This window comes from Formica exsecta, unplaced genomic scaffold (genome assembly GCF_003651465.1).
Source record: "Formica exsecta isolate Colony F162 unplaced genomic scaffold, ASM365146v1 scaffold237, whole genome shotgun sequence".
Taxonomy (NCBI): domain Eukaryota; kingdom Metazoa; phylum Arthropoda; class Insecta; order Hymenoptera; family Formicidae; genus Formica; species Formica exsecta.
In genome coordinates, this window is record NW_021849649.1 from 1078400 (window position 1) to 1098549 (window position 20150).

Consider the following 20150-nt stretch of genomic DNA (forward strand, 5'->3'; position numbering starts at 1 on the left):
ATCGTCACAATTTATCATTGTAAATATTATTTACACATGTACCTAAGCTACAAACAGTTCCATAAAGTTTTCCTGTTCTCTTTTTTTCTGTTTCTATGATGAACAAGAGGCGAATGGTTTGGCTGCGATTATTTCTTCAATTATATAACAAATATATAGTAAATAACTAATATTAGTTCGTAATTAAAAATATGAGAACGTACAAATATAACATAATAATATAAGTGTAGTCAATAACATATGTATGCATATTCTTTAAAGATCTTAATCAGTTCGATGGGATTTTTTCGTCTCTTACGTATTGCGACGATTAAACATATTTTCGCAATGATATCGAGTGAATGAACAGGTTTGTCAGTTGGTAGACAATTAGTTAAGTATTCTCGCGAATAAAGTAATGCTTGTGCCTTGTGGATTTCATCCGAGCAGCGCTCTCGCAATAAAATGTGATAGAAAGAAGAAAATGTTATCGCTTACGTTTTTGTCAGCGTAAGCTTCTAAAGTTATCTTTTTCTCCGCAAAGTGCGCGAGTCGTCTATTATTTTTTTTTTTCTTTAAACGGAGAAAATTTTACGGAATTTTCGTCATTGGCTGACCGCGATTAAGTAATCCCGCTTAACTTAATCGTCAGCTTAAGCTGTTCTCATTCTTGTAGAACAGCTGTGACTCCGGGCGCGTATGTCACTGTCGGGTGCATGTAGAAACCGGCGTCATAGTAATAAGGATCGTTATCCTCGAATCCCTTTTGATGTTTCTGCGATGCCTGTAATATTTTGTTATAGTCCTCGAGCGGCAACACCATCACCTTGTGTGAAATCGTCTGCACGTCGTTCGAATCGCTGTGCTTCGATTCAAATAGGCCGCCCTGCGCAAATAAATAAACATTTGCTATTATTCGAATTTACGAACCTTCGGTACATTCGACAAATGTATTATGTTAAACACGAGAAAATTTATTTTTTAAGAAATAATTCATTTTTATACATATATAATGTAAGAAAAAATAAAATTTATGCGATTTTCTTGTAATATCATGATCCGATATGACTGCAGACTCAATCATGAGAAATTTTAGAATAGTGTTTCTTAATCTTATAATTTCTTATTCCGATCTTTTTATTTAGATATCTCATGAGAAAAAAAATTACCGGAGGATCCAGAATACAGGGCTGTTGCAGCTCTTCGGGGCGATAAAACCATTGGGATCTGACCCTCATCTCCAATTTCTGATTCAACCACAGTGATACTATCTTGCCGATGTAAGGTTTCTCATGTGGTTTTCGGTAGGAATAAAACAGCACGCTGTCGCCTATGTTTATCGTCTCCTTACCGCGTCGGATGGCTGTGAAATATTGGTTTCCACCAGATACGCGGCTACTGCTTGCCCATTTCCAATGGCATTTGTTGGGCAGCATGCGGGCTATCGGACTGGGCGTCTCGACAGGATTCGACGGGCCTGGATTCGTCTGGACGGTGGCGCGATTTTTCGAGGCGCGATTCGTGTTAGCGCAACTCGTCGAGGTCGTCGAGGCGTTTCTTGTCGACGCGCGATTTGTCGAAACGCGATTCATCTTGGAGCCGCGACTCACTTTAGAGATGCTACCTATTTTGGAGATACGACACGCGATATTAGACATGGTGCTGCGTATCGTTGAAGTGCGCTTCGTCGATGCAGCCTTTGGCTGCGTCTTCTTCCGGGTCGATTCTGACGATTCTTCGGATTGTTTGTCGTTCGCTTGGACGTCTTCCGACGATTCTGTAAAGTCCATCTGAGCCTCTTCATACACTTGGACCGGTTCCGACGGTTCCTCGGGTTCTAATTGAGTTTCCTGGATGACCGGTTCTGACGGCTTTTCGGATATTACTTCGAAAACCACGTCATTCTTTTGGGTTGGTTCTGGTGACTCTTCAGACTCCATTTGAGCCTCGTCATCTTTCTCAATGGTCAATAACGAGCCTTCAGTCTCGTCATCCTCCTCGGACAAGTGGGTCTCCTCAGCGGCGGGAAAATTTGTACTCGGTAAGTTTGTGATTGTTTCCTCATCATTCCTCTGCTCCTGATTGTTTTCCCAATTGCTAAAAAATATATTAACATTTAAGAAATAAAGATAAAAAATAAAAGCTCACAGTGTCGTAAAATTGATCAAAACGTTTTTTTTTAGAGATATAATTTTGTATTGAAAATAAATCTTACAAGTTATCATAATTATGAACTTGAATTTTATAAATTTTTATATCTTTTCAATGTATTTTTATATCTTTACATAAATTCTCTATCTTCAATAGTTGTATAAAGTATATAAATCATGTATACAAAGTTTCTCACAGATTTTAAATCAAACTCTTAAAAGCTTTAATAACCGTTTATGGGATTATATTTATAAGACATCTTTTTCTTATTTTTATTCGTAGAGAACACGGTAACATAGTGTGGTCATTGAAATTTAGAGATATATCTGTATATAGATTATATATGATAGATTATGAGAACGTACCTTACGTTGCTTGTGTCACCAAAGTCGCTATGATGTCTATGCTTGTGTTTTCGATGTTTTCTATGTTTATGCCTACGATGTTCTTTGCGGGATCTGTGTTTCCTATGCTTCTTCTTTCCTTCTTGACTCTCGAGTAGTCTTTTCTTTTTTATTTTCTTCAGGTGTTTTCTCCTACGGTATTCTGTGCCGCTCGTGCTGCTTGTTTCGATGTTTGTTTCGATATCCGTTTCGTTAGCACATTCGCTGCTATTCATTGTGAATTCTCCTACGTTGGAACAGAAACTATTGTTGTCGGTTACCGCATTTGCCGGAACGGCTTGATTGCTCGCGGAACGCTTCTCTTCCGAAGAGGATATTTGCCGGCGTCGTTTGCCCAATGAAAGAAGAGGATTCGGATCATATTCTGTAAAGCGACCGAGATAAATAAACACAATTCGAATGTTTACATTGGACCGAGAAACGGTTAGAGGGCATATATATGATACGTGCCTACGAGAGGATAATTAGGCTGCAACAATCTGATATGGTTCAAGGGAATACTACCGCTGTCTCCATCGTCAAATTCCACGGTGACGTATTTCTCGTCGTCAACCGGATTAGGTACGAGAGGTTCCACAGCGGTTCCCGGATACAAACATCTGTACTTTTCACTCCAAACCGCGCACAATCTTGTACCGGGCGGTAGCTCTTTTGTCGAACTCGGACGCACTTCCACGATCTGCGGAACAACGAAAACGCGTTTTCATTCTCCGAAAATAAATTATCAATGAAAGTCCTATTTTATTTCACATAATTAATTAGTGTACAATATTACTGTTTATTATTTTGTTCGTTATAATTATCTTACCAACTATATTTTTCAAATTTTGAAGACATGTGGATAAATGTATACATAGATATATGTATGGATGCGTAAATGAGTGTTTTTTTTTTATTCCGTATACGTTAAATGTTGAGCGACTCTGTATCATCTCTTTCTCATTATTATCTATAATTACCGCGTCTCTCAGGATCTCTTCTCGGGAGTAAATGTGCGGTTTGTTACCGCGTTCGCCGTCCAACGTAATGGCGTAAACATCGGGCGCCTGCACAGCGCTGAGTCTGCCCGCATAGAAAAGACCGCCGTTTGCCATGAGAACGCGCAGCTGATCAATGTCTAGATGAGCGGACGTCAGTTTGCATCGGTTGACAATGGTTTCGTTGACCTTCGCGACAGCAGCAGCGACAACGGTCTTCGCGCATTGCTCGTACTCCAAGTATCTACGTCGCTTGGATTCCTTCCGGTCGTAGCTCGGCGACTGCGATGAGCTGGACTTTCGCTTTTTCTTTTTTAACTTGTCATGTCGCGATTTTTCCGGCTCTTTCTCCGATGGCTGTTCCACCGACGGCTCTACCGGCGTCTCCTGCAAGGTAAGCAAAATTTGTAAGAATAATTGGCTTTCTTTGGCTAATTTTATTGATCCTATCTGTAAATGTGCGTAAACAATTGAGATGTAAACGATCACACTTACGTCATCGAAAATGCAGTTTTAATTCATATCGAGAATTCATATAGTTCTGTAAAATTTCTATGTTAATTTCTTTTAATTTGTCTATTTTCCCTACCAAAGGTACAGTTTTCAAATCAGAAATTCATAACTTTATAAAAAATATTTTTCTTTTTATTTTAATTCCTTTTACACAGTCTATTTTAACGACAACATAACAATTTCGCTACCTCGATGAGTTTTTGAATGATGGATTCTTCGGATGGGACGTTCTCACATGGTACCATGTCGTTTTCGTCGTCCTCCCAATTTTTCACCTTTATCTCCGCTTTCAGCTTTGGTTTTACTTTACCGCCATGCTTCTCAAGCTTCATCTCTTGACTCAGTTTCGCTTTTTCGGCGATAATCGAACTAATCACATTTTTATTATGTAGCTGAGTCTGCTTCGCCGGCTTTGCCTTCGCTTTTGTGACTTTTTGCACCTTGGATTGCGTCTTCGGGAGAGACACTCCAGACTTGAATGGCAACGGTGTATAGCCGGTTCTATTGTTTATGCATTGCTGAAGACGATTTCAAATTATAATTATATATGAAACCTTATAAAATGAATAATGTGTGTTTGACACAGAAAGTTAGGATACACAAAAAAAATTATGCTTTAATGCAAATTTATCAAAATAAATCTTACTTTGGTTTGTAGATGTCTGCTCTTTGAAGATAGCACGTATCCCACTAGAGAACTCTTGCTCTTAGGTTTCTTGGCGACAATTGTTTCCGTCAAGTGTCTGACACTGCCCGAGGTGCACGTGAGCTTCCTTGGTCGTCCTACTTTTCTCTTCTTGGAAGCGGAGCTCAAGCTCGCGACAGTCGGTGCTGGTGATGAGGTATCGTAACCCAACTGAATAATTTTATGCACGATTATTTTCCTGACCTTTTCAGTTGTGATTACTGTTTGTATGATTCAAATCACAACTGGAATATGCTTTTGTGGCGAATTCTTGTGCTTTAATAAAGCATGTTAAACATCAGTTTTCTCCGATGAGCTAAGTTTTATTTGGGAAAACTATTTATTCTTGCGTGTTATGACATTATTTTAAATTTATCAATTTTATTAAACATACCCGAATTTTATATATATATATATATATATATATACATATATATATATATATATAAAATTCACCGCTCGACGTCTCTTTGGGGTTGCTTATTAGCTTATTTATTATTATTGTGAATCACTTATTTCGATGTAAATTATTAAACAAACATGTCGCGCATGTAAATATGTTTTGACAAATTTCGGAACAAATTCAATTTTATTTCCACTTAAAAAACTCAGAAAGAGCATACTTTTTAAAAGAAATTGTACATTTTATTTTATAAGGGAAATTTAAATCGATTATGAGCAGTAAATGAATTTCCGATTCAATAGACTTTTGACACTTGTCATTTAGCAGGTTTAAATATAAATTAATGCAATATCTTCGATGAATATTATTTGTCTTTTTTTTCTTCTTCTTTTCTGCTTTATCTTTTTTCATTTTCAATAGTATTTTTGTCATCAATATTATCTAATAGTGTATACACTTGTATATAAGCGTTAAGTAATGTACACCAAAAAAATATCTTCCCGCATTTATAAATAAATAAATTTATCTAAAAGATATGAAGAGGAATCTCGAGATAAATCTACGTACCGTTCCTATACTCTTCTCGTCATCCTCCGTTTTGCTGGAACCAGGGACCGGCGATGCCACTGGCGGTGCTGATATCGGGATGCTGGGTATACTATCCAGAAGCTTTATGTGACTCCTGGGCTCACCGAGCTTTACGAGATTCACGTTACATCTCGGCATAGCCAGAACAGCCGAGGCTAACGGTGGAGGTGTACCGTCCAACAATTCCGATGACCTCGACGGCGAGTTTTGCAATGGAGAATTCATGGGATCCAGCGCGGGCAACGGCGACGACAATATTCCATGTTCGGAACTGAAAAAATAAATCAATTATTGAATTATTCGAATTGAGAATATCAAAATTCGGCGCGCTATGTCTAATTTGACATTTAAATTAATGAATTTTTGGAGGTGAGAGAAGAAGTTCATTGTCAAAAATTTCTTATTAAATTTATGGCAAACGATAATTAGTATCTCACATTTATTTCTTCTATAGGAATGATGCATGTAAAGGATGCTGCTGTATATTAAAAGTAACTCGCACTTACCTGGTGGAGGAATGGCTCTTCTTCCGCGGCCTGCCAAAGTTTTTCTTGTCGTCCTTCTTGGGGATCAGTTTGGAAAGCTCTCTTTGCTTCTCCCTATATTGCCTCTGGATGTCGGCCATCCTGACTCTCATGTCCAGCTCGGTAGCATTCATATTTGGCCAGTCATCGTCATTGTTCTCGCAATTTCCTTTTCTGACTATGAACTTCTTCGCGTCTAACTTGGTCCGTACGTTTTTGTAATCATGAGTGTCTCTCTCTTCGACGGACATCCGGTTGTCAATTTCGCAGATCGCTGGCTGATCGGGAAGAATCTTCGACTCGAACATTTCGCTTTCCGAGTCCGAGAAATCGTTTTCTTTGTCGATCTTATCATTATGGGCAGCATTATTTTGTGAGTTAACAGATGTTTCGTTTGAGGAAACTTGTAGATCTTTAATACACTTCGCATCACATTGATTGGAATAACTATCCCTATTGAGAGACTGATCTTCCATACTAGTGACTTTTTTATTGATTTTCTCCTCGGAGAAATCAAGGATACGTTTAATATCCTTTGATTTCAGAGGGATTCCTTCTTGTTGTCTTCCTGCAGCTTCCGTTATCTTGCCTTTCGGTAGCGAAGTATTATGCTTGGTACTCTCTGTCGATTTTGGAACATCTCGTTCTTCCTGTTTCCTCATAGTTTCCATAGTTTTGTCTTTGGCGATGTCTTTATTAACTTCTTTCGATCTCTTTTGAAGAATTTCCTCCTGCTGCCTTCCCGTCCTGTTATCTTCGATAAATTTATCGTAATGATTTGGAAACGATTCATTCTTGCTAATCTCTTCGTGATTGTCAAGCTTGGATCGTTTGGAATGGTGCGAATCGTCATTTTCTGAATATTTTCTCTTGCTTCCATCTTGCTCGGGATAATCTGGGCCTCTTCCTAAATTCAACAGTAACCTACCAGCCTGCGAGATTTCCTCCGAGCTTTCCAAATTCAGTTTTCGGGGAGCTTTATCATCCACCTCCATAATTTGTTCGGCCAACGCGCAGAGCAAGCCAAGGGGGTTGCCGACGTTATTATTATTATTCTCGCTCTGTTGACTCATTAGTTTGCCTCTAACAGACAACTTTTCCGCAGGTTCCGGTGAGGTGTCCGGTTGAGATTGTTCCGGATGACCGACTCGTTGTTCCAATTGTTCTATGCTGTTTGACAATAACTCGAGACCGCTCAGGTCAATGGCCGGCTTTTGTTGGCTTTGGATTCTGGATTTCGTCTCCGAGGATGCATCATCGGGCTTGCAAATTGTCTGAAGCTTTTCAAATGGTTGCACCTCGCAACGCCAGACGGTCTTGGGTTTGACGTAAGCGGTGACTTCGCAGACGAGGTTCTTCTCGCTTTTAGCGAGCAGCTTCTTGTCCTCAAGAGTCTTGATGTTGTTGTTGTTGCTTCTGCTGTCGTTGTTATTATCGCCGAGCAGGCATGTCTCGCCGGATATATTACACGACCTGCTGCCATCATTCAAGTGTTTGTCATCCTTTATCGACGATGAATACTGTCTCGATTCGTCCGGAACATGCCGTTCCAATGTCGTGGACTGCGAGGAAGAGGAGACCTCGATGTCGGCGGCACTCTCTACAGAATTTTGGCACGATCTCAAAAAATGCAGCTTCTTTGGGATCGTCTCGGAATGTCTGCGCGATTTGACGCTCTCCGCATTTGATCTCTCGATGGATTCGTCGAACTTTTGCGCGATAGGTAGCGCTGCTGCCTCCTGCAGCGCCGCCGCGTTCTTTTTCAGCTTTTCCACCACGTTCTCAATACCTGGATGATGGGATTTCTCCACCGTGTGCCTCTTTGTCGCCTCCGGTGATAATTTCTCGCAGCTGGGCAGCCTGGCTCTCTCACTGGTGGACGTTGGCTCGCACCGGGACGACTCGCAGCACGCCTCGTAGTAGCTTTCGTCGGCTTCCTGCTTAACAACTACCTGTTGCACGATTTCCTGATCCTCGCAATCGATATTGGGCATGTCGAAGGACTTTACTGTGATCTGAGGCCGTACTTCGCCGTTCGCGATGTCCCTTGTGACGTTTTTGTCGTAACTCTCACAATTAATTTTCGACGATTCTGTGGAATCGACGATGCTTGCCTTGGATCCGTTGAAGATCGGCGGCTCTGGTGTCTTGGCGCACGGTTGACGATGAGCTTTGACGTTCTCCGACGCATCGATAGTCTTCAACTCGACCTGAAAGGTACGCGATATAATTATAAATATTGTATTAGAAAATATGCAAAGGAATGAAACGCGTATTTACTTTTTATTCGAAACATTAATAGTGAAAAAATCCAAATGTTTGAGTGTGTAAAATCGATAACATCATCAGAGTAGAAACTTTTCTCTATTTTACATTAATTGAAAAAAGAAACATTTTTAATACATTCTCTTTTTTGAATATATATGTTTATATTTGTTGAGATTAAGAAATAAACTTCGAAAAATAATAAAGGTTTTACTTCTATCTTTTCATCAATCTTGGGCTCTTGCGCGACGTCCTCTTCGTCATTGGGACAAGTATCGCATTGATCCACGCTGACATCTTTCCTCCTTGCGAAGAACTCCAAATTCTCATGGAAGCTGTCGCAGTTCTCTTCAGTAATCTCAATGATCCTAGCACCAATCCTGCTACCCCTGCTGCCGCAGACTGGTGGTGTCTTGTCGTCCTTACAGATCTCCTCATCTGTCCGTGCGTCGTGCTCGATCGCCTTGACGATCGCTCTACCGTCCTTTGTCGAATATTTGGCGCAATCGGCCATATTGATGATCGTGTTCTCAGCCTTATCCACCTTGGCGACGATACCGCAGACGGTCGGATTCACCGTAGTTGTGGTCGTCGTGATTCTGACGACGTTGCAGATTCTCTCTGGCGGTGGCGGTGCCGCGATCTCGAAATTCCCCGAATTCGACTGGGACGCGACATGGCAGGGACTCGGATTCTGCTCCTGCTTCACGAGCGGTTCCTGCTTCTGCTCCTCGATATCCTCGGGCGCATCGGTCTGATTCGAGGCATCCTGGACACCGAACGACGGCGGCTCGATCGCGCGAATAGTCGCCGGTACTTCCGGAGGTGGCGTCAAATACGACACTGGCGATGTGGCCTTCGCAAGAAAGGTTCTTATATGAGGTTTTAAAAAAGTTTGAGAAAAATCTCGAGATTATCTTTACATTCTCTTTTACATTGCCCAAATCTCCTCTATTTCTTCGTGAAAACGGAAGTATCATAAGCAGAGAGCAAAAAAATTTCAAATAATTTTTTTTCTGAATCTTGCACGATTTTACACGAAATCGCTAATTCTTTCACAAGTTAGTTAATATTGTTCTACAAAAGCATCGAGAGTAATCTGTAGAATTCGAAGTAATCGTAGAAACACGGGCGAAACCAAAAGAGAGAGAGAGATATCTTCAACCGAAAGAGAGGAAAAAAAAGATAGATAGATAGATAGATAGATAGATAGAGAGAGAGAGAGAGAGAGAGAGAGAGAGAAAGCGTATATTTATTTCAACGCTGGGATGATATCTCTTCAAGCACACAATACAAAAAAATTGTTCATATATAATTATTATGCAAGTATAATTTAGTAATATAATACAATGTGATGATGTGAGTTTGTATTTGTGCTTATATATGCGATAATATAAATGTTTCAGTGTTTGTATATGTGTGTAAGATGTACGTGTGTATGAGGTTTATTTATATATAATGCATGTGAGCGTATAAAGCCACACATGCATATCCAATCTAGCCTGTGATGAAGATCATCGTTTTACATGCAACATATACCACAGGGTGTGAATACATAAATGGAGTACTTACAGAACTCAGTATGTATAAAAATATACACATATACATCCACACATGACACAGCGGATATCGTAATTAGCGTTTCTGTATAAATTTATAGTATTATGATTACTATAACAGAATACACACATCAAAATACAATATATAATGCGTCTGACATTCGAAAGTCGCTTCCACTGAAGCGACTAAATCTAGATCTCATTTAATCAATGGAACATTCGATAAATGTTCATATAATTTGCTTTTAAATTCGTCAATCGATTTTGCATTCCATATAACTTGAAAGCAGTGAATCCGAAGAAGCGCTTATAAATCTCCGTTTTACACGAAGGCAATGAGAGGAGATCGCCCGCAACCCTCATAGTTCTTGATGTTTGAGTAAATCGAAACGCAAAACTGCTATAATATAGGATACTTGGCTGATGAGATTTAATGAATTAAAGAGTAAGCATCTTAACGAGGTAAATCTTTGTTTCAATCTTGAGCCATCGCGATATGTGATAGGACAAAGTTGTGTGCTCGTCCCGACTAACATTGCTCGCAAATCTAAGACATGCATTTAAAGCTCTGTAAAATTTTAAGTTGAGTTATCCTGTAATGTTAATGAGTGCTGCGGAAAAATAATCCAGGTATGGTAAAATGAGCGAGACGATTATCTAATTTTTAGCTCGTTAGACAAAAGATACTTAGATATCTTTAGTTGATATATAGTTTAGTCTGCATGCTCTAAACTACACTAGTCACTTGCCTTTCCCAAGATAATGTGCTGGAGATAATAATATTAAGGTATTTAACGTTGGTAGAGAAAAGCATTGTAGATCCCCCAATCTCAATTCTTGATAATAAACATTCAAAATTGACCGTGTTAATATATTTGGCTGTGCCAAAAATAATGGCTTGCATTTTGTCAGAATTCAGAATGAGCCCGTTGTTATTAAACCAGTTGATAATAGATTTAATATCCTCATTCACTTCGATTATTGCAATTTTGCAACTCACATGATTCGCAATGCAAATAAATTTCCAAATCATCCGCGTAAAAACTATATTTAGAATGATACAGAATCCCCTTAATATCTGACACATAAAGTGAATACTAATCCAAACCCCCCAAAAAAATGGAGCAAGAATAAAACCTTGTGGAACTCCGACCTTGATATGAATCAAATATCATCGTATTGATTGCGTACAGCCTGCGTTCTATTCATCAAATAGGAAATTATCCATTAAGTACAATGAGAGAGGGGAAACTTCTCTCTTTCCATTTATTGATTAGAATATTATGATGAATTCTGTCAAATGCTTTCGAAAAATAAAAAAAATGGAAATAGTCATTTTTCTACAATTTGCTACATGTTTTATGTCGTCCAGCATTCTTATGATGCATGTTTGAGTAGAAAAACTTCTTCTCTACGCAAATTGACAAGGATTCAGCAATTCATTCAGAAAGAGAGAGGGAGAGAGGGAGAGAGAGACGGATGGGGTGTGCAGCGGTGATTATGTCAAGCTCCGGGCGCGGTCCAGCCATTCGCATAATGTCCAGCAATTCATTCAGAAAGAGAGAGGGAGAGAGAGAGAGAGACGGATGGGGGTGTGCAGCGGTGATTATGTCAAGCTCCGGGCGCGGTCCAGCCATTCGCATAATGTGGAAACGTTGCGGTACATTGTATTAATCATCGGACGAACTCGATTTGCATCGGGTATCTGCATAGATATTGCGCCGGCCGGTCGGCGTAATAATTCTTCTTATCGCATAAGTGGTTGAAAAAAACGCGCCTACCTGCGATCTGCAGTTCGTGGCAGGCTCGGCCTGGCTGATCTGCACCAGCGCCGGCGCCGGTGGATAGTAGTGTAGCGTGGTGACCAGGGCCGCGTCCGGTACCAGGGCGCCAGTCACGGAGGTCATAGTCTGCAGTGCGGTCTTGGACGACTCGGTGGACGACGCTGCATAATCGCATATGAAATGTAATGTAATATCTTGAATTCGATTCTCTCTCATTGTCCCACAACGTGTTCAACTCTCTCTATCACTCGTATATATATTGTATATCTTTCATAAGAATTTAACAAAATTAATTTTCATCCCCCTATATTTTGCTTTGTTTCATCGCGATTCAATTCGTCTCGACCTTTCAAGAAAATTTTTCATTATATTGTCGCGAAAGATAAAACCGAAATATTTCCTTCATATAGTTTACTACTGTCATTTCGAAGAAGAAATTGTTTTTTCGAACTCAAAAATTGTTTTCCTCTTTATCGGATAAGAAATAAAAGAAATAAAGTCCTGCTCACTGATTATGGTAGTCGGACTGTTGCTGCATTCCGCTTCAATCTTGACGATCGGTAACGCGCTTTGCTGCTTCCTTTTGTTCTCGGTTAGCACGAGTCGCGCGCCGCCGATATCACTCAGAAGCTGTATCGAGGGCGGCGGGGGTGGCAACAGAAGCGGCGGGGGCGCGACGTTACCGTTGTGATTCGAGTAATTCGGCCACACCACGGCCTGCTGCATTTGTTCTGTCGAAAGGAAAAATGTAAAAAAAAAATAAAAAAAAAAAAAAAAAAAAAAAAAAAAAAAAAAAAAAAAAAAAAAAAAAAAAGAGTTGAGTCTCCTTCCCGTCATCGAGAGCGAATCGAATGTTTATACGAAATGTTACGTTACCCGCGGCGTGAATAAGGATAACATGTCCGGACGGATCGCGGACCAGCTGCAAACCGCCCTGCAAGCCGGTGCCCATTTGTGGGAAGCCGACCGGTTCCGTTGGCATCGCTACAAAATCCAAATTAATTCCTCATTCGTATATTAATTTCGATTATCTCATTATGTGTGTATGTGTATGTGTGGTTTCAATTACATTTATAATCCATACCTATAAATATGCACTTTGAGTGCACGATAACTTGTACGATATAAAAGATCTAAAGGATTAGACCGATATAATTCAAATGTCCGGGATATAAAATGAAGAGATATATATATATATTGCCGTTACTATACTACGCTATTATTATTTAAATATCGTGCAAAATTGGGATTGGTCTTGTATATCTTAACGCGCGCATTTTCGTCTCAATCTCCAAACGCTTAATCGAGCGACGAATTAAATTAAACGGATATGCGTGAATGATTTACGCGGCGCGAAAATACGCGCGCGCAAACGGCATATCGGGTGGCAATGTAGTTCAGTTGGCGTTATTTAGGATAAATGTCACTCGGTCAGCGAGGCCGGGGAGGGAGGTCAGAGCGCGAGGGGTGAATTCGATCCGAAATTGTATAGGGTCGCTCGTTAGTGGCCCGGTTAATCGCCCCGAGCTGACGGATGCGCGTAATATACGTCACGTGACGTTAATTAATCCGTACTTTTGTCCATCGACGTGGTTCGTTTACGTCGCTAAAAAATTGGATACTACGCGAATTATGCAGCTTATTATTAATAATCACATACGCGCGTAGCTCTCTCTTTCATTTTTATTTATACACATATTCCTATGATTATTTTTGTGTATTTCCCGCTTTCCATTTTTTCCTTTCTCAGCCTTTTCTTTACGCCTCTTTATATTCTTTCTTCATTCTGTCTATGCATTTTTATTTGTATATAAATAAGATATTCTTTTTTTACTCGTGTATTATTTTTGACTTCGAGTGTTCACTCTGCTCGTATTGTTGCATAAATATTATTTGCCAATGCTTCAAAATTTATGCCTGATTATTTGTTCGATATGACAATGGCACCAGAACAAAACTAGGGATCATAAAGACATAGAGACATTCTTTTTTATCTTATTTCTACAAGGTCTCTATTCAAATCTTGTAAAAAAGTTCCCTGAAAAATCCCTAATCTTCCAGGTTTCTTTTTCAAAATTTCAGGTAGAGAAGTTTTGTAATATTCTTTTTTTTTGTGCGATTTTATAAAACAAGTTTTTTCATTGTGTGCATTTTCTAATGCTTTTCACATACTAAGGAAAAATAAAAAGCCATTTGAGTTTCAGTTGATAGATTTAAAAACGCACTAAAAAAACTAAATAGTTTTCATAAGATAAACATTTTTCTTCTGCATAATTTTTATTTTTTTATCACTCTGAAAATTTACAATAAAAAATATGTACATATATGTGCATATTTTCTATATTTTGTTAACAGATTAAATATGTAAAAACAGAGATATAAAAAAAATATATATTATTTATAATACATATATTTAATAGTTGCGTAAAATACATATTTTACACAACTTGGCCAATTGGTGGATTGCCGATTGCTTGCAATATAAAAATAAATTTACCAAAAAACGACCGTGTTTTTTTAAAAAATTCTCCAATAAAATTCCATGAAAATACCCTGAGTCTTCCAGGTGTAAAAGAAAAGAAAATATCCCTGGTAATTCCAGGTTCACCAATGTTTCTCTAGCGACTTGACACCCTGTAGATTCTATCTCTAAATCTACCATCTATTTTAAACTATTGTATATGTTCGAAGAGGGGGAATGCTAGCTATTGTATTTCGCTCATTATTCCTGATAATGATATTCCAACTACTCACCTGCAGCCGCTGCAGCCGGATACTGCCACAGCGTGGGCGGCCACGCAGTGGCGGCCGCGTCGGCCGCCGGTGCGCCGCCGATGCTGCCCAGGGTGGAATTCAGGCTGGAATTCAGACTGGAATTCAGGCTCAACGAGGGCGCGAGCGCCCCGGAGGGAATGGCAGCTAGGTGGGCCGCACGATCCTCCCCTCCAGGCCCTCCGCAGTGCACCAGGGTGGTGCCGCCTACCGCCATGGCCGTGTTGGAGCCTGCAACGGGGACTCATTCATCGGGGTTCATCATCCATCGCGAACCAGGGGGTTGATCGACAAGGGAAAGCCGCGCGCACGTCACGCTGGCGAGGAGAGAAACTCTGGAGGTACGAACGAGTCTCGTTTCACCCTCTCCGCCCAGTGATGTATGAAGGTGAGCGGTCGTATAGGGATGAATATATTGGGGTCCAACATATTTAAAATTCAAGGAATATTACCTAAATTTGCCACGCGCAATATTTTAGATCGTCTCATGTTCATATTGTAAAACAACCTGTGATTCCTAATTATGATTATTTTTGTGAGTTTTAAACCGGACATGATCTTGATATACATATACAAATGTATAATTTCACTTAATTTTATACTTTAAATATTTGATATATTTAACGTATATAGGGTTTTTACATGCAAAGGGATATTGCCATTATTACTGTTGGCTGAGGCTCTTATTTTTACGATGATATTACTTTAAAAATAACGTCGCGTTAATGGAAAAGTAAAAATTAATTTTCAATTTAAAAGAGATATTGATTCTTTAATATAAATAATTTTAATTTCCTTTATACTTATTTTTTACAAAATAAAGACACTTTCGTTAAAAACAGACTCGATCTATCGAAAGTTATGAAACCTTTTATAATTCTAATGGTCCAGTTGTTGCTGAGATCCGCTAATCTAAAGTACCATTAACTGGACGACTCGCGTATATATACGCCTCGTTGTTGCTGCGCGTGACTTGGCGCGAGACACTAACGTGTCTCTTGGTAGAGCCCTAGGCAATAGTAATAACGGCGATATTTTTTTGTAATAAATTACGCTCAAGACAGTGCAATAGGCAAAGTTACTCCTTCGATGCTGATATCGAAGACGTTAAATGCGGAAAACCTCGATAAGGATCATGCGATGGATTTTAAAACCGTTCACATGCACGACAAACGTTATCTCGATGCATGCCAGCAAACCTAAAGCGAGCCTTCTTTACTTTTCGCTTTAGGATTGAAGCCCGCATGTAATCGCATTGCGAGGACATGCTGCGTAATTGGACACCGTATATATTGCATGCTGACATTTGAAAGGGATATCCCTTGAAAAATTAATTTTCGAGGTATTTTGATATTCTTCTACGCTCAAAATTGTCATCCGAAGAATGATATCATTTCGCAAATTTGCGTGGCATTTTGTTGTTATCTAGAATTTTTAATCGGCATCGAAATATGATATTCGCATACGAAAAATACCATCAACGCGAAAGAGCGATAACGACATTTGTAAAACGCTACGCGATTAGTAAAAATAGAAATGGAACAAGAATGACAAAAACTTTTACAATTCGATACCGATATTTAATCACAGGATGAATTTTTCAATACGCGATCTTATTTTCATAGAGACTAACAATCGCGCGATTACTGAAACGTCAATTATATCTCATAAATAATTTCACAGGTGTGACGGGTGACGCATTTTCATAAATGCAACGATACTAATTGAATTCATATTTCTCTGCAAAAATATAGTATTAGGATCTATCTTATTTTTTCACTTTTTCGCGAAAAATTGAATTCTGTCATATATGTCTGCACTTTTATATTCATATAAATCACTTTATCGAATTTTTGTTTTACGGATGGGATAAATTTCAACTTAATCGTTCGTGTGATTTCAGGTTGAGGAACAGAGTTTGGTAAATGCCGAAGGAAAGAGAGAGACGATACTCACCTAGGCTGTCCGGCTGGAAATGATGATAGCTCGTCGCGTGATGCGACGTGTGATGACTTAGGGAGACGTTGCGCATAGACGTCGAAGTCTCCTGGTGTTGCAACCGCTGTCTCGCCACAGCGATGCCGACCGGTATGCCACCGGCAGCCGCGTTCGAGACCGCTATTCCTGAAACGATTAAGGAAATCGCGCGTGAATCGCTTTGAGAGAGGACAAGATCCCGCAATCGGTCGCAAACTGCCCGAAGCTCTCTTCGATGTTAGTCGTAGAATTTATAAAAGTTTATATGGGGTAATAAACAGACGCGATTCTGGAAAGAACCCCTTTCGCGAGGGACATTGGGGTGAATGAGATCGATCTATCGTGTGAGTTCGCATAAAGATCATACATCTTTCATTTCTTCATTTGATACCTTTATCGTTGTATCGTGTATCGCGTTTCTAAAGATTAAAGAAGCAGTTTTTAATTTCGAAGAATTTAAGGAGTTTAAGGTGTCGAGTCTAAGTTGCGTGATTACCGTAGACACGTAAAAAACGTCTATCATTGCGAGTGAGCATAGAGATTATTGTCGATTCAATAATTTGGAAAAATAAGGATTCTCGCGAATTTCGAATCTGTAAGCTCGTAATTAAAAGCAAACAATCTATTATCTCGAAATTTACAGAATATACAGAAATTTTTCTCGAACGGGGAAATATTTCCAATAGAACTCGTTTCACGCGTGTTTTATATCCGATATGCGCATTCGTTTAAATCACCGTCCAGATCACCCTCTTCCCTTCCATTGATTGGCCTTTTCACGAAAATCTCGTCAAATACATCTCGCACGTTTTATCGAAAGGCCAATTTAAACTTTGAAACGCGTTTCAAATTTCAGTCACCGTCTTGATTTATCTCTTCATTCACCCTTCCGTCCGTCCACTTTGGATAAGCCTCGACATTTTTACTTTGAAGAAAAGAGGACCGCGGCGGATCTACGCGTCGCGTTTCATCGATGCACTCGAAAGTGTATTCATTTAAATCACCATCTCTTACCCCCCCTTCCTCCTTTTCTTTCCGCCACCTCGTCGCGTCCCGACACTTCTCCCCGGCGGCCTTCGGCCGGCGACGCGACGCGACGCGCGTTACGCTCGCATGACGTAACACGTGCGGGCATCACGCAAACGAGAACCGGTGCGAGAGCGCGGATGTCGGGATCGGCCGGGAGGAGAGAGGGTCGAGACTCTTTCGAACCACGCCTTGTGTTTGCGTCGCCATGCGTGCCACGCACCTCCTACTTTAACGAGACTGTCTGCCTCTGCCGCTCTCTCTCTCTCTCTCTCTTTCTCTCTTTTCCTCTCGTCTCTCACCTCCTCCTCCTTCTTTTCCTCTCCAACCGACAGACCGGTCCTCTCGCGCGATCTCGTCTCGCTCCGTTTCTCTCTCTCTCTCTATCTTTTTCTTGTCGCCATCTCGCTCTCGCGCTCTCCCATATCACGCATTTCTTCCCTCGCCCTCGTCGCTCCCTTCTGCGCCCTCAACGTTTGTGAGCCTATCAAAAAAAGCGTCGCGCCACCTTTGCGTTAAGCGAACGGCGCGATGATCTTCCGCGTGGTTGGTGAAAAATTTGATTATGTCGATTCGAACGATATTTTCGGCAGATAAGAGCTTTGTGCATGTACGCAGGTCACGCACACAGTTTCATCGCAAACTGGCGAACGACAATGATCTCTCGCGCGCTCGTTGAACAACGTAATTATCTTTGATTTTGTAATCGCATCTTATGTATATCTTAATCAAGATTTTTTTAAATATTGCGTCATCTATTCATCAAATAAACGTGGCTGTGAGAAATTTGATTACGTCGATTCGGATTACGTTTGGATCTTGGAGTAAATTGACGACAACGTAATTATATCTCATGATTTTCAAAATATCTCGTGTTGTATGTTTTAAACGCGCATATATGAAAAATTGTTCTATTACACTGTATTGTTGTAGATGACCGACGATTATCCGTACATGATTGTCGGGAAAGGCGATTATATCTTCGATACCGAAGATATTTTTACTTCTTGAACACAATCTTATATCGCGCAATTATTACGATTCGATTGCGTCTCATCTTCTCGATGATTCCGCGATGTATCTCGAGATATATCATCGTACGATTTTTATCGCGCATCTGTCTCTAATGATACGATCGTCGTGTAATACTCGCACCGGATACATAAAGAGAATCAAACGGCGCGAGCGACAAACACACGCGATAAATTCAATATCTTTTGTATGACAATTAACTCAGACTAAGATGATTGGAATGTATGAATAACAGACTCTGATAAACACTTACCGTTCTCGGATTTAGGTGGAACGGGCTCAATCTTGACGGAGGTCGTGGTGGCGTGCAGAGACGTGGAAACCTCGGCGACTTGGCAGGGCACCGAAGCCAGGGGTTCCCTCTTGACCGTCAAACCGTTATTGTTGACACCGTCCTGCCCGTTCCAAGACGAGGCGACAGGTAACGTCCTGCTACATCCTACATCCGAATGCACCATCTTTGTCTTTCCTGAAATTGGTCGTTTCGGCGATCGTTAATCGCGTATATAATCGAGAGTCCCCTGTAATTCAATCTAATCCGACAGCAACATGCGCGACAATAGTTTCGAACTATATTCCAACTCTCGTTTTCTCTTTGATTCTTCGAAGTTATAATTCTAGAATTCCAAGAACTCTCCGAGAAACTTGAAAAATTCAACGAACCAAAAATATAACTTCGGAGAGATTGAAAGACTAAAACCTAAGGAAGATTAGAAAAGATTAAAGTGATCCGAAAGAAGGTCGGGGATGCAAAGATCAAGATTCATCATCCATTCGAATAAACGCGATCGTCAAGGATACCAAGTCCGCCGAGAGGATATTCGTACCGTTGCTGTTCCTGCAGAGGCATGACGTCCTGTTCGATTTGTTCTCCAGCTTCACCGGTTGGCCTTGACTGGGCAGAAAGGCCTCCCGCCTCTTCGTGGCCATGGCAGAACCGGCGACGGCGCCGGTGGTGGCTTGAACGGCGCCACCGCCGTGCACCAGCATGCCGCTGCTCGTGCTGCTGGTGTTGGTCAGGCAGGACGAGCCTGAATTGACGGTGACGTTGCATCCTGTTGCCGCGGTCGCACCTATCGGCGGTTGATATTCCTGCAGGAGAACGCCCGTCGTCGACGCGACGCCGTTAGCCGAGTTGGGCGACGAGAAGCTGTTGATGGTCAGCGTCGGCGCGCCGCCGGTCACCAGGGACAGCTGGGGCGAGAACGCGTTCTGATGAAGGCCGCCTTTCGCCAAATACAGAACACAAGAAACTCGCGTTATTGTCGAGGCGTGAATTATCGCGTCGCCACGTATAATGAGAGAGTGGACGCGCGCGTATTGTGACGCACGTGACAATTTGCATGCTATTTCTGCAGCAGTTGATATCACGCCGATAATGTGAAATAATTTCAAATGGCAGGGGAGAGAGAGAGAGAGATAAAGCGTTTCCGCCTCGTTGTAGCAGCAAACGCGATCGGAAAAACTCGCTTCGATATTTTTTTTTTTTTTTTTTTTTTTTTTTTTTTATT

The 20150-nt window shown here is 40.7% G+C and overlaps 1 protein-coding gene across 1 annotated transcript in view; it reads right to left on the reverse strand.

The window, feature by feature from the left end:
* Window positions 1-541: 541 nt before the first annotated feature.
* The window catches only part of LOC115235902, a 62016-nt gene continuing 42407 nt past the window's right edge, over window positions 542-20150 (reverse strand). Inside the window, exons 5-21 of the mRNA XM_029807991.1 lie at window positions 19467-19865; window positions 18893-19108; window positions 16561-16728; window positions 14587-14835; window positions 12709-12816; window positions 12342-12563; window positions 11830-11993; window positions 8704-9345; window positions 6207-8434; window positions 5680-5971; window positions 4671-4880; window positions 4213-4542; window positions 3494-3898; window positions 2985-3213; window positions 2496-2898; window positions 1149-2076; window positions 542-865 (exon numbers count right to left, since the gene is read on the reverse strand). Coding sequence (XP_029663851.1) covers window positions 644-865; window positions 1149-2076; window positions 2496-2898; window positions 2985-3213; window positions 3494-3898; window positions 4213-4542; window positions 4671-4880; window positions 5680-5971; window positions 6207-8434; window positions 8704-9345; window positions 11830-11993; window positions 12342-12563; window positions 12709-12816; window positions 14587-14835; window positions 16561-16728; window positions 18893-19108; window positions 19467-19865 — 7415 coding nt within the window. The 3' untranslated portion in view covers window positions 542-643. The remainder of the gene's footprint in view (window positions 866-1148; window positions 2077-2495; window positions 2899-2984; window positions 3214-3493; window positions 3899-4212; window positions 4543-4670; window positions 4881-5679; window positions 5972-6206; window positions 8435-8703; window positions 9346-11829; window positions 11994-12341; window positions 12564-12708; window positions 12817-14586; window positions 14836-16560; window positions 16729-18892; window positions 19109-19466; window positions 19866-20150) is intronic.